A 13976-nucleotide genomic window follows, 5' to 3' on the forward strand; every position below is an offset into this window, starting at 1 on the left:
TTCTTCTTCTTCCTCTTCTTCTCTTCTCTTCTTCTTTTCTCTCCTTCTTCTTCTTCTTCTTCTTCTTCTTCTTCTTCTTCTTCTTCTTCTTCTTCTTCTTCTTCTTCTTTCTTCTTCTTCTTCTTCCTCTTCTTCTCTTCTCTTCTTCTTTTCTCTCCTTCATCTTTGTCTTCTACTTTTCTTCTTCTTCTTTTTTTTTTTGGGACACCGTTTCCCTCTGTCCCCCAGGCTGGAGTGCAGTGGCAAGATCTCGGCTCACTGGAACCTCTGCCTCCCAGGTTCAAGTGATTCTCCTGCCTCAGCCTCCCAAATAGCTGGGATTACAGGTGCCTGCCACCATGCCTGGCTAATTTTTGTATTTTTAGTAGAGACGGGGTTTCACCATGTTGGCCAGGCTGGTCTCGAACTCCTGACCTCAAGTGATCCTTCAAAAGTGCTGGGATTACAGGCATGAGCCACCACACCCAGCCAATATTTGACTTCTTGAGCCTCAGTTTCCTGATGTGCAAAAAGGGAAGAATAATGCCTATCTTAGACAACTGATATTAAGTGGGATAATGGATGTAATGAGAGTGGCACAGGGCCTGGCACCTAGAATGAGTTCCATAATTGGTAACTTTTAATATCCTTTAAAAAACTCATGGCAAATCCATTGGAACAGGTGGGGAGACAGCTGAGTTGGTAACAATCTGTGTGGCTTCAGCACTTTGCAGTTAGTTCTCCAGCTAATGTGCTAGGTGCTTAGGTAGGAAGAGATCTTGCTTGCTTACTTAAAAATCCAATTTAGGGACATGAAAATTTAATTTATAATGTCAATCATAATCAAAAGGTAGGATGAAATGGTGGACATGCACTGAGTTTGGGATCAGACAACTTGGATTTGAAGTCCAGCTCTGTCCCTTAGTAGCTGTGTAACTTTGGGGATAACTTTTCCTCTATAAAATGGGATTATTTCCTACTTCACTGAAGAATTGTGAAGCTTAAATAAAACTAACATCAAAAGTGCTTTATAAACATAGCACACACACATACTGGCCACAGTCATTTATTTGGCCAGCAACGAATCCAGGCCTGTCTGAGGTACAAGTGTTTAGAATTTGGGGGTCATGTCCCTGCCTTATTAGGGAGTTCCAGTTCCCAGGGATGCAGCTTAGTTTATACAAATGTGCAGGAAGGGGCAGCATCCAAATTGCAGGTCAGGATGTAATAGAGAGTGCAGCCGTGCTGTGACATCTCACAGGTGTCAGGAATGTGAGCACATTAAGGACCAGGATGAGAACAGAGAGGGGAGCGCAGAAGGCAGCATTGGTGAGCCCTGCCTCAAAGTCTGGATGAACATGAGCTCCTTAGAGGTAAACTTGTGGGAATGACTGCAGGCAGGAAAGAAAGGGAGACCTGTTTGGGGACTTGCTGTGTAGAGTAGAACATCGCCTGAAATATAGGAGGGAGGGCAGCCTGAGTTGATATGTTTCCCATTTCAGCTCATTGTTCCACATCAATGTGAGACGGAGCAAGTGTTGAAAGCAGGAGTGGTTTAGGGGGTTTCAGTCATTCAAATGTCCATTTCTGAGCCTCTTCTCATGGAGCCGCCACGATAGCGGTTCTCACCACCCCTGTGCATGATTGGGCACCTTGCAGCCTCTGGGCGTCTCCGAGATGACTGACGGAGGGAGAGAGCCTCCCGCCTGAAAGCCACTGAGGCTTCTCGGTTATCGCAAAATCCCACCCGCTCTATGGGCACACAGAGCCCTTCTTCATTTTCTTGATTCTGATGCCTTGAATAAAAATGGATAGCCTGTGGACTACAAGGTATCTAGTTTTTTTGTTTGTTTTGTTTTTGTTTTTGGTTTTTGTTTTGAGATGGGGTCTTTCTCTGTCACCCAGGCTGGAGTACAGTGTCATGATTTTGGCTCACTACAACCCCCGCCCCCCAGGTTTAAGTGATTCTGCTGCCTCAGCCTCCCGAGTGTACGCCACCACACCCAGCTAATTTTTGTATTGATTTTTTATTTTTTATTTTTTATTTTTTTTGAGACGGAGTCTCACTCTGTCACCAGGCTGGAGTGCAGTGGCCCAGTCTTGGCTCACCACAACCTCCACCTCCCAGGTTCAAGTGATTCTCCTGCCTCAGCCTCCCGAGTAACTAGGACTACAGGTGCACACCACCACACCCAGCTTTTTTTTTTTGTTTTTTGTATTTTTAGTAAAGATGGGGTTTCACCATGTTGGTCAGGATGGTCTTGATCTCCTGACTTCGTGACCCGCCCACCTCGGCCTCCCAAAGTGCTGGGATTACAGGCGTGAGCCACCGCACCAGACCAAGAATTAGATTTTTTAAAAAACAGATACCTTGGGCCAGGCTCAGTGGCTCACATCTGTAATCCCAGCACTTTGGGAGCCCAAGGCAGGTAGTTCGTTGGAGATCAGGAGTTTGAGACCAGCCCTGGCAACATGGCAAAACCCCGTCTCAACTAAAAATACTAAAATTAGGCCTGGCATGGTGGCTCACGCCTGTAATCCCAGCACTTTGGGAGGCCGAGGTGGGCGGATCATGAGGTCAACAGATTGAGACCATCCTGGCCAACATGGTGAAACCTTGTCTCTACTAAAAATACAAAAATTAGCTGGGCGTGGTGGCGGGCGCCTATAATCCCACCTACTCGAGAGGCTGAAGCAAGAGAATCACTTGAACCCAGGAGGCGGAGGTTGCAGTGAGCCGAGATCACGCCACTGCACTCCAGCCTGGTGACAGAGTGAGACTCCATCTCAGAAAAAAAAAAAAAAAAATCTAATTCTCGTTTGTAACTCCCTTGATTTCCTCCTCCAATTCTTCACTGAATTGGAGTAGCTCTTCAAGTAAATCCATTTTTTAAAAGTCAAGTCAGGTAAATAATTTTGTTTCTCTGGAGCAGGGGTCCAGAGTCATTTTCTCAGTAACATTCTCTTGGAATTCTTTTCTCCAAAATCTTGAGTAGTGGAGGTGCTGTAGTGTGCTGCATTCCCCTCACTGGGCATCCCAGAAAGCCCTAGAGAAGAGGGCATAGTGAGGCTGAGAGGAGAGTAAAGAAACATTTTGAAGCACCTGCTATGAGCCAGGCTCTGTTTTCCATCTGTTTTCTCATTTCATCCTCATGATGAGGCTAGGATGTAGCTAAAATGATGTGTATTTAACACAGGAGGAAACTGAGGCCAGAAGAAGCTAGAAAAGATCACATAGCTGATAAATAATGGAGCTGTGATTTGAGTCCAGAGCTAACACCACAGATGTTCTTTCCTCTACGTTACGGTTCCAATTATTGTTTGCTTCTTAACAAACTTCTCCAAAAGTTAATGTCTTAAAACAACAACCACATCATTTTATCTCATGATTTTGTGGCTCAGGAATTTGGGCAGGGTGTGGTCAGGTGATTCTTCTGGTCACATAGTGGATGGGCTGTTCTAGAATCCAAGACAGGTTTACTCACTCAGCGGTGACTGTTGACCAGTATACCCACATCCCAGCTGTGGCCTCTTGGCATGGTGGACAGAGCATTTGGGCTTTTTACACTGTAGCTCAGCATCTCCACAGAGAATGTTCACAGAGACACAGGCAAAAGCCACAGGTTTGCTAAGACTAAGCCTCAGAAGTTCCAGAACATCCCTTCCACCATGTTCCATTAGTCAAGCATTACACTCTGTCTCTCAGTGAGAGAAGTAGCAAAGAATTTGCAGCCATATTTAACCTACTATAAAGATACTGTTTAAAAATCTACCAATGGTTACCTAAATTCCAGTACAAAAATTGGCAGAAAAAAATTGCAGCCCAAGCCTGGGCTGCCTGTTTTGGAAAACAAGGATTAGACAGCCCAGTCAGACGCGTGCCTGGCTCTCTTTGCCTTCCCACCTTTCAGACTGAAGAAATGCAGATGTGTGATGGTAAGTGGAGGGGGGAAGAGATGTCCTCCTCTGTTCCTTAGCTAAACACACACACTCCCTCACATTGGCTGCTACACACACGCGTGCACACACACACACACACACACACACTTGAATAATGCTCAGCTCTTTGCTTTGGCTCAAGTGACATGAGCCAAGAGATGCAGAGTCCCAGCATGGTTGGGACTCTCTGTCTGGGGGACCCTAGGTGCAGGCTCCACTCCTGTGTCTCAGGACTCATTCCTGACACGCAGTGGGTGGGAGACACACCCCAGACCCTCTCCACCACCTCCCATCCTCATTCAATTTCCCTTCCCGAACCCGCAGTCCCCATAAGCCTGGCTCCTCTGCCTCAACTCCTGGCTAAGGTCCTCTTGTGGGGATGTGACCTTCAGCCTGGGTTGCTGTCAGCCATCCTCTGCCCTAGGGTTCTGCTGCTGGATGGGGGGACACAGGAAATTGTGCATCGTTGGAGTGAAGAGTGAGAAAGCAGCCCTCACTATGGACCGGCCTCTAGATGGGAATGTATCAAATAAATAAATTGAACTTCTTGTGAACTGTGATGGTCAATCTTATGCTCATGTATTCCCTAAGCCTTATTATGCACAAAGAGCATCTACTTCTTCCCAGTTTTTCTTTTTTCTTTAGAGATGTGGTCTCACTATGTGGCCCAGGCTGGACTGGAATTCCTGTGTTCGAGTGACTCTCCTGCCTCAGCCTCTTGAGTAGCTGGGACTACAGGCACACACCAGTGTGTCCAGCTCCCAGCTTTGGCTTTTAATATCAAAGTTACCCTCTTATTAGTTTAGCACTGGGTGGTGCTGGGCTCGGCATTAAAGTGTGGGAAAAAACCTTCCAAACCATCCTGCTAGTCAGGTAGTTACTGACTGGAGACTCATGGTCTAGAAAATTCATGGTTTTTAATTTTCAAATTTTAATTTTACATTGCATTTTATCCTATCTTCGAGTAAGTGATTAGAAAACCCAGAACTCCCATTATTAAAAATAAGCCTTCACAAATTGTCTGGCCATGAATGTCACCTTGACATTGTTTCGTTTTCAGCAACTTCAATGAGCTTTACCTGAAAATTACTCCAAGTTCTTCCAGGCTCTTCCGCCGTCTTGTACTGTTCCCCACATCATTTAGCAACAAGAACACATTGACCCGTGGCCAGGGGCGGTGGCTCACACCTGTAATTCTAGCACTTGGGAGGTCGAGGCGGGTGGATCACCTGAGGTCAGGAGTTCAAGACCGGCCTGGCCAACATGGTGAAAACCCCATCTCTACTAAAAATACAAAAATTAGCTGGGCATGGTGGCAGATGCCTGCAATCCCAGCTACTTGGGCGGCTGAGACAGAAGAATTGCTTGAATCCAGGAGGTGGAGGTTGCAGTGAGGTGGAGATCATGCCATTGCACTCCAACCTGGGTGACAAGAGTGAAACTCTGTCTCAAAAGAAAAAAGAAAAGAACACATTGACCCACAGCAGATGCACTGGGAGAGAGTCTCCAGAAAGATTCACTCCTATTAAGAGAACCAAGGAGAAAGGTAAAAATACTCAACCACTGTCTTCACAATAGCAGACAAATCAGACCAGGACAATGACTCCTCAGCAATATGAGGACTTGTATTCCTCCAACAGCTGTGAGGCCACCTTGGGGCCTGGCCCCAGCAAACTGGGGAAGTAGATATCTGCCCCAGCCAGCACAGAGCAGATGTGAACTGGCATGTGTACAGGCCTGGGATGAATCTGAGGTAGGCCAGGTAATTTACACTGAAGAAAACCAAAATATTGCGCCCTAAAATATTGAGGATTGGTGCGCTAAAGACAGCTGAGACGTACGGAGACTCTCTGCCTCTCCTTTGTTTGCCTGAAGGCAGGACGTAAATCCTGTCTTACTGGAGACAGCCACTTATCAGCCTAGAGACGGCACTAGCAGACACGAGAGAAACCTGTGAGCAGACCTTGCTTCATTAGTATCTTCCCACAGCTTTCCACCTTTGAGAGACTGGAACTGTTCTCTCCTTTGTCTTGTCACTGCACTAAAATTCATTGCTTTTTGTTAAAATGCTATTTAAACAAAGCTTAAAGCCTCAGATTTCCAGCCAATGCTTTGAGAGTCACTTTGCAGAGAGAGTTACGTTTCTCCCCCATGATGAACACGGCATGCATACGTTATTAAGCTTACCTGTTTTTCCTTTGTTGATCTGTCTTTTGTTTCAGGAGGGTGACTCAATTATGAATTTATGAGAGTTGCAAAAAGATTATATAATTTTCTCCCCTTCCACACATTATACAGAAATCTGAAACCAAGCAGGAAGAGGAGTCAATGCTATAGTTCCGAAGAAAAGGGCCTCCCTTAAGAAAGCCTCATATACATTTCAAATTTCAGCCATGTGGTTGTCTTCATTTAGGTTCCCCCAGAAGCTGACCATGAGACAAGGATTTTTCATGCAAATAGTTTATTTGGTAAGTTATATTCAAGAAAGATAAATAAGGAAGGAAATCAGTATAGAGAGTTATAAAAAAGTTGCCAGGCTGGGCACGGTGGCTCACACCTATAATCTCAACAATTTGGGAAGTTGAGGCAGGAGGATCACTTGAGCTCAGGAGTTCAAGACCAGCCTGGGCAACATAGAAAGACCTTGTCTCTACAAAAAATAAAAAACTAGCCAAGTGTGGTGGTGCATGCCTGTAGTCCCAGCTACTTGGGAGGCTGAGGTGGGAGGATCACTTGAGTCAAGGAGGTTGAGGCTACAGTGAGCTGAGATCACGCCACTGCACTCCAGCCTGGGTGACAGAGTGAGACCCTAGTCTCACAAAAAAAGGTACCACTCTGAGTCACCAGAGCTCAGTCCCACTGGGGAACTCTGGTACAAGAGCAGGCACCTCATGCTTATCCCACCCAAGGGACATGAGGGCAGGATGTTTATTCACAACTGCTCACAGTCATTGGTTGAGGGGTGCTTTAAGTGGAACATTAATTTTCCATACTTCCAACCCCCCATGTAGGAAGGTGGAGCCAGCAGGGAAAGCCCTTGGGCAAATGGATGCAGGTGCTTGCAGTTAGCAGCTTTGCCTCCCAGCAATGAGAAGCCCTGAGGGGATGGGGCCAGGGCACTGGCAGCATCTGGGGCAATGATTAAGAGCTGCTCTCCTGAACCTCCCACCCTTTCCTTCAATAAACAATTCGCTGGGCACTTATAGTGTCCCAAGCACGCTGCCAAGGACCCGGGAACGAAGAGCTGCCCGCAGGAAGCTTGCAATGTGTGCTGTAGAAGAGAGAAGACCCCATTATTAGGGGATCCACTCTGTGCCAGGCGCTTTCCTGAAGCTAGCTCACTGCATCCACCCAGACATTCTGTGAGGTAAGATTCTTCTCATTTTATAGACATGCCATGCAACCATCTGTTTACTTCTTCAGAACAGTGTAACCATCAGCAGAGGATATTTAAAAGCAGGATCGTAGTATTGATGCTAGCTGATGAACAGTTTCCACCTCTAGAAGAAACGCAGATGCGAGCAGAGTAAACGGGCTGACGAATGCATGCTGTGTGTTGGAAGAACTGAATGTAGTAAGTAGGCTGCAGCCGGGGCCTGCTGCAGCCTGGAACCCTGAGCGATGGGGGACAGGAGGGTGGGACGTGGTCAGTTCTGTCCTGTTTCCTCCCCTCTTCCCACCCTACCTGCCTCTGCCTCCTCCATGGTTGAAGGGAGTGAGGGTGGTGAGAGCATAGTTTAAGGAATAGGAAAGATTTCACTAAGCGGCACATAAGTTATCCAACAAAGGTGCCCGCTGAGCATGGAAGTTCACCGTGTCGACTCCCATGAAGCACTTTTGCTGCTTTCTTGGGGATTCCCTGCTGGGAAACTTATGTCCTTGTTTGGGATCTACCAAAAGCACAGCCTGAAACATTTAGGAAGTGATTGCAGGACTCAGAATTGAGGGAGAGAGAAGGATGAAAGCCATAAAAAAGCATGCGTTTTTAAAGTTACTGCTGTAGGCAATGAGGGTCCTATTCTACCAGGATCTGGAAGGTTTGCAGAATACCTCCCATAATTGTCTGCCTGAAAGACAGGAGGCTGGGTCCCTTACCCACCGGCTCCCTTCCCTGTCATTTAAAGATTGCTCCCAGGGTGCATTAACTGCCCCCTCATCCTTTCTCAGCTGCTTCTCAGAGGCTTTGAGGATGTCTCTGAGGCAGAACCCGTGCCTTCCCTTAGTGTTAGGCACAGTTAGCAGGAGTCTGGGCTTGCACAGAAAGGTCCTCTGCAGCTGCAGCGAAAATCACTGGGCAATCAAAGCATCTGCTTCATGAGTGAGGTGTTCTGAGCCTTGAGGTCACCCACTGGTCCATGAACAGACTCTCTTGGATGGGACTCTACCTGCAGTAGGCTGAATAATGGCCTCAAAAGGCATCCATGTCCTAATCCCTGAAACTGTGAATGTTCCATGTCAGAAAGGGACTCTGCAGAAGTGATTAAGGATCTTGAGAGGGGAGAATATCCTGGATTATCCAGGAAGGCTTTAAATGCAATCACAGGTGTCCTCATAAGAGGGAGGCAGAGAGAGATTTGACATAAACAGAAGAGGGGAGATTATCCTGGATTATCCAGGCAGGCTTTAAATGAAATCACAGGAGTCCTTATAAGAGGGAGACAGAGAGACTTGACACAGACAGAAGAGGAGGAGGCAATGTCACTACGGAGGCAGAGAGAGGAGTGATGTGTCCAAAGCCCAGGGACGCCAGCAGCGCCAGAAGCCCGAAGAGGCAAGGGATTGGTTCTGCCTTAGAGCCTCTGGAGGGAGCGTCTCAGCTTTCTGGCCTCCAGAACTATGAGGGAATAAATGCCTGTGGTTTTAAGCCACAAATTTCATGGTAATTTTTTTTTTATAACAGCATTAGGAAATGAATACACCATGCACCGGCTCCTCTATGTTCTTTTCCTGGTTCCCGAGGAACACACACTCTTGCTGCTGCTGGTGGTAGACGGCAGTTAGCTCCCAGGGCAGCCCGGTTTCTCCTGCTGTCTTGCTTCTAGTCTCACTCTCTCCTCAGGCAAGTAGCCTCAGCCTCTCCCCATTCGGCATGTGTCACACCCCAGTCCACTCCTTCCCCCACACTCTAGGACCACAGAGGAGGCTCTCCCAGTGGCTCTCTTATAGCCCCTCTCCTTTGGCCAAAGTTAGGAGCAGAGCTCTCTCTCCCCCTCCCCAATGAGAAATGCAACAGCAATCAAAAAACGCCCGGAAAATTTGGCCTCTGCCCTCCTACTTCCGCCTTCAAATGCCCTGCCTCTCACCCCAAAATTTATTCTCTAATACCAGAGAGAAAAGGGACATTTTATAATGAAAGAGGGGAAATTTATTAGAAGATAAAACAATTATAAATATACATGCACATAACAACAGAACTCCAAAATCCATGAAGCAAAAACAGGCAGAATTAAAGGAAGAAATAGAAAATTCAACAACATTTGTTTAATATCCCATTTTTAATAATGGATAGAATAACTAGGCAGAAGATCATAAAGAACTAGAGGACTTGAACAACACTACAAACCAACTAGATCTAATAGTTACCTATAGAACAACAGCAGAATGCATTATGTAGAAAGCAGTCTGGCAGTTTCTCAGAAAATTAAGCATAGAGTTACTATATGAGCCAGCAATTCTGCTGCTTAGTATACACCTAAGAGAATTGAAAACATGTTTATGTAAAAACTTGTACACAAACATTCATAGCAGCATTATCCACAATAGTCAAAAAGTGGAAACAACCTAAACATCCATCAACAGATGGATATACAAAATGTGGTATATCCATACAATGGAATATTATTCAGGAATAAAAAGTAATGAAGTATTGATACATGTAACATCATGGATGAAACTTAAAAACATTATGCTAGGTGAAAGAAGCCAGGCCACATATTGTATGATTCCTTTTATATGAAATATCCAGAATAGGTAAGTTCCCAGAGACAGAAGGTATTTAGATGAGTTGTAGCCAGGGCCCAGGGGTTGGTGGGGAGTGGAAAATGACTGCTAATGGGCATGGTGTTTCTTGTGGAGGTGATGAAAAATGTCTTAATATCAAATATTGGTAATGGTTGGACAACTCTGTGAATATACTAAAAACCACTGAATTGTTCACTATAAAAGGGCAAATTTTAGGGTATACAAATGGCATCTCAAAGCTGTAATGAATAAATGGTGACAAATATGACAAAATCTTAACAGTTATTAAGTTAGGGCTTGGGGGATATGAATGTTATTTTATTCCTTAAACTTCACTGTAACTTTTAACAATCTCTAACTTAAAAGAAAAGGGATCCTGGGATAATTTCAGAAAAAAATAGCTTATTCCCTCACCCCCTCTCATAGAGACAGTGGGTGCTCATTAATCAATATTCCACATGCTCCCCTAAATTTCCCAGCCTCCTGGTGACTATGTTGGGCCCAGGTAACTAGTTCTGTCCAATGAACTGTGAGTACAAGTGTTATTTGTCACTTCTAGAAAACCAAAGCAATTGGAAGCTGGTGTGCTTCCTCCACCCTTCTTTTTTCCTGCTGCGAACTTAGAAACCACAGGATGAGAGAGCGCTAGCACCAGATGGAGGACGTGTGGATCTCCCAGTCACTACATAGTGATCCCCTCCCCAACTTACATAGACTAGGCCTGAATGAGAAATAAACTTTTGTTGTGCGAAGCCATTTCAGAGTTTATTTGTAACTGCTGCCTAATCTAGGCTAGTCTAATTAATATATGCCCCACCACAGACAAAAACAAACAATAGATTAAACCATTTTGTGCAGGACCGTTTAAAAAAGGCTAGAAAAAATTTAAAGCAACCTAAAACAAAAATGTTTAAGATCTCAGTGTGGGGAAATAATTTTAAAGCACCAAAGCAGTGAAAGTCATCACAAAGGAAAAGCTGCACAGATTAGGGTAGAAATAAAATAAAATTTTGGAACATTAAGAAAGCCACCATATACAAAATGACAGAAATGAGGGGAAATGTCATAATAAATGTGTCAGTGAGTTAAGGACTATAATACTTGAACTATGAACTAGAAAAAAAATGGGCAGAGGATGTGAAAATATAAGTAATCAATTTAACACATACCAAAAATTTATTTGTGCCACTATTTACAGACACTGTGAGTAGTCTATGCATATATCATTCTTCACCACAGTGATTCTGTAAGGGAGATACTACTATCATGTCCATTTGAAAAAGAGTAGTGAAGCAAGACTCAAAATCACACAGCTAATAAGTGTATTTGAACTTGGTTCTCATCAAATGCCAAAGTTAGCCACTATCCTTCCACAGGAAAGCATGTGAGCTGATACTTAATAATCCAAGCAATGAAAACAATAATGTTAAAGATCTAATAAATAATTAAAGCATTATAGTGAGGGTATGGTGAGACATTCATTCACTTGCTCTTTGTTCATTCATAATTTTTGAACATTCAGTGGTTATTGAAAATCTGTTAGGGTCCAGGAACTTTCTAGGTCCTGGGGATATAAAAATGACCAATACAGACCCAAACCCCTGCCCTCCTGGAGCTGACCTGCCCAGTTAGTGTGAGACGTACAGAGGCATAATTATTCTGGGATAATAAATATCAAGAGCCCTAAATATGTTCACATACTTTAGTTCAGCAATTCTAGTCCTAGTAATTTATTCTACTCATCATGTAGCTATCTATAATGGAAAAAAGGTTGGAAAAGACATAGTCCTAAAAATAGAAATCATCAAATAATGTGTGGTACATTCACACAATGAAATATGTAGCCATTAAAAATCATGCTTTTTAAAAAAGAATGACAGAAAAATGCCCACAGCGTAGTATTATGTGAAGAAGGCAGGACGCCATACAGTATACAGGATGATTTGATTTTTATTATCTAGATAGCTAGCTGTTAGTAAAATCTGGAGAGATATACACTGATATTTTAATAGTGATTGATGATATTACAGGGTTTAAAAATTTCCCAAAATTTTCACAATGAACATGTATAACTTTTATAATGATGGTGGGGGTAATTAGAAAAAGATGTTTTCTACCTACGTGTTTTTTTTGTTGTTGTTATTGTTTTTTGTTTTTTAAAGAGGCAGAGTCTTGCTGTCCCCCAGGCTGGAGTGCAGTGGTGTGATCATATCTCACTGCAGCCTCAAACTCCTGGGCTCAAGTAATCCTCCCACCTCAGCCTCCCCATTAGCTGGGATTATAGGAGCACACTGCCACGCCCGGCTAAGAAAAAATGTTTTCTAAAAAGTCTTCGCCATCTTTCAAGAGCCAGCTCAAATGGGAAGGAAGACCCCTCCTTGTGCACTATTTTCTCCTCAGTCTGTACATTCTCCCAGGGCAGTTCCATCCAGCACTCCCCATCCTTCCCCCACCTCCAAGCAATCAATCAATCATGAAGTCCTATTGATTATCCTCCCTTTCAAGCCTCATCCATGGTCCTCACCCCTGCGCAGTCTGCCTCCACCTCTCCCCCTGGGCTCTTGTTACTCTAAATGTTCTATCTCCTTGATTCCATTCTCCACACTGTATCCAGAGAGATCTTTTTTATTTATTTATTTATTTTGAGATGGAGTCTCACCCTGTCACCCAAGCTGGAGGACGGTGATGCAATCTCAGCTCACTGCAACCTCTGCCTCCTGGGTTCAAGTGATTTTCCTGCCTCAGCCTCTTGAGTAGCTGGGATTACAGGCATGCGCCACCATGCCCGGCTAATTTTTTGTGTTTTTAATAGAGATGGGGTTTCTCCATGTTGATCAGGCTGGTCTTGAACTCCCAACCTCAGGTGATACGCCCACCTCGGCCTCCCAAAGTGCTGGGATTATAGGCGTGAGCCACCGTGCCTGGAATTTTTTTTTTTTTTTTTTCAAGATGGAGCCTCACTTTGTCACCTCCCTCTGATGCCTGTAATCTCAAGCCCTGGAGTGCAGTGGTGCGATCTCGGCTCACTGCAACCTCCACCTCCCGGGTTCAAGTGATTCTCGTGCATCAACCTCCCAAATAGCTGGGATTACAGGCACCCACCACCATGGCCTGGCTAATTTTTGTATTTTTAGTAGATACAGGGTTTAGCCATGTTGGCCAGGCTGTCTTGAACTTCTGGCCTCAGGTGATCTGCCCACCACTGCCTCCCAAAGTGTTGAGATTACAGGCGTGAGCCACTGTGCCCAGCCCAGAGAGATCTTTTTAAAAAAGAAATCGCTTGCCACTCCCTCAATTAAAACTCTTCAGTATTAGCCAGATATGGTGGCTTGCACCTGTAGTCTCTCTCAGCCACTCAGGAGGCTGAGGCAGGGGAATCCCTTCTGAGCTGAGGAGTTCCAGGCTGCAATGAGCTATGATTGTGCACCTACACTCCAGCCTGGGCCACAGAGAAAGGCCCCATCTCTAAAACAAAAAGCCAAAAACTCCTCAGTGATTGTACATGGCCTTCAGGATAAGGTCAAACTCCCTGTACTCGTTCCAGTTCTCCCAGAAGCCGACCCTGGGATAAGAACTTTGGTGCTGGTGATTTACTTGGCTGGGAAGCACCGTGAGGGAGGGATGGGAGAAAGACAAAGTAGTTTGAGTAGGTTTTGCATCCTCAAATCCCAGTCCCTATTTAGGTCTCATTAGTGTGTGTGGTAAATATGCCTCCTTATTTCAGAGACCGAGACAAAACTAATGATTCTTAAAATCTAGTGTACGTAAGAATCATCCAGAGAGCTGTTTTTAAAGTAGGATTTTTGGGTCCCATGACAAGAATTTCAATTATCTGCAGACCCTATCACCAAACATTAAATGCAGTTAATGGACCCTGTTTTCCGCAGGAACTCACAATTTGCAATGGCAACCTCCTTTAAAATGAAGTTAGCCCTCTGTGTAGTAATTTAAAAGAGTAACAGTTGTTTACTTTTTTTCTTTTTCTCTTTCTCTCTCTCTCTTTTTTTTTTTTTTTTTTTTGAGACGGAGTCTTGCTTTGTCTCCAGGCTGGAGTGCAGTGGCATGATCTCAGCTCACTGCAACCTCTGCCTCCCAGG

The 13976-nt window shown here is 44.7% G+C and overlaps 1 protein-coding gene across 8 annotated transcripts in view; it reads left to right on the forward strand.

Annotated features, from left to right (window-relative positions):
* The window catches only part of SEL1L2 (SEL1L2 adaptor subunit of SYVN1 ubiquitin ligase), a 178726-nt gene extending 169873 nt beyond the window's left edge, over positions 1-8853 (forward strand). For 4 of the 8 annotated variants that reach the window (XM_058432734.1, XM_058432744.1, XM_058432739.1 and 1 more), the window contains 3 exons: positions 6332-6386; positions 7342-7492; positions 8819-8853. In XM_058432734.1, the coding sequence (XP_058288717.1) occupies positions 6332-6386; positions 7342-7448 (162 nt within the window). In that variant the 3' untranslated portion in view covers positions 7449-7492; positions 8819-8853. Of the gene's footprint in view, positions 1-6216; positions 6387-7341; positions 7493-8557; positions 8584-8818 lie in introns of those variants that run through there. The other 4 variants (XM_058432735.1, XM_058432742.1, XM_058432743.1 and 1 more) reach the window with 4 other exon arrangements.
* The last annotated feature ends 5123 nt before the right edge of the window (positions 8854-13976 follow it).

Source organism: Hylobates moloch, unplaced genomic scaffold (assembly GCF_009828535.3).
Source record: "Hylobates moloch isolate HMO894 unplaced genomic scaffold, HMol_V3 SCAFFOLD_21, whole genome shotgun sequence".
In the NCBI taxonomy this organism is placed as follows: domain Eukaryota; kingdom Metazoa; phylum Chordata; class Mammalia; order Primates; family Hylobatidae; genus Hylobates; species Hylobates moloch.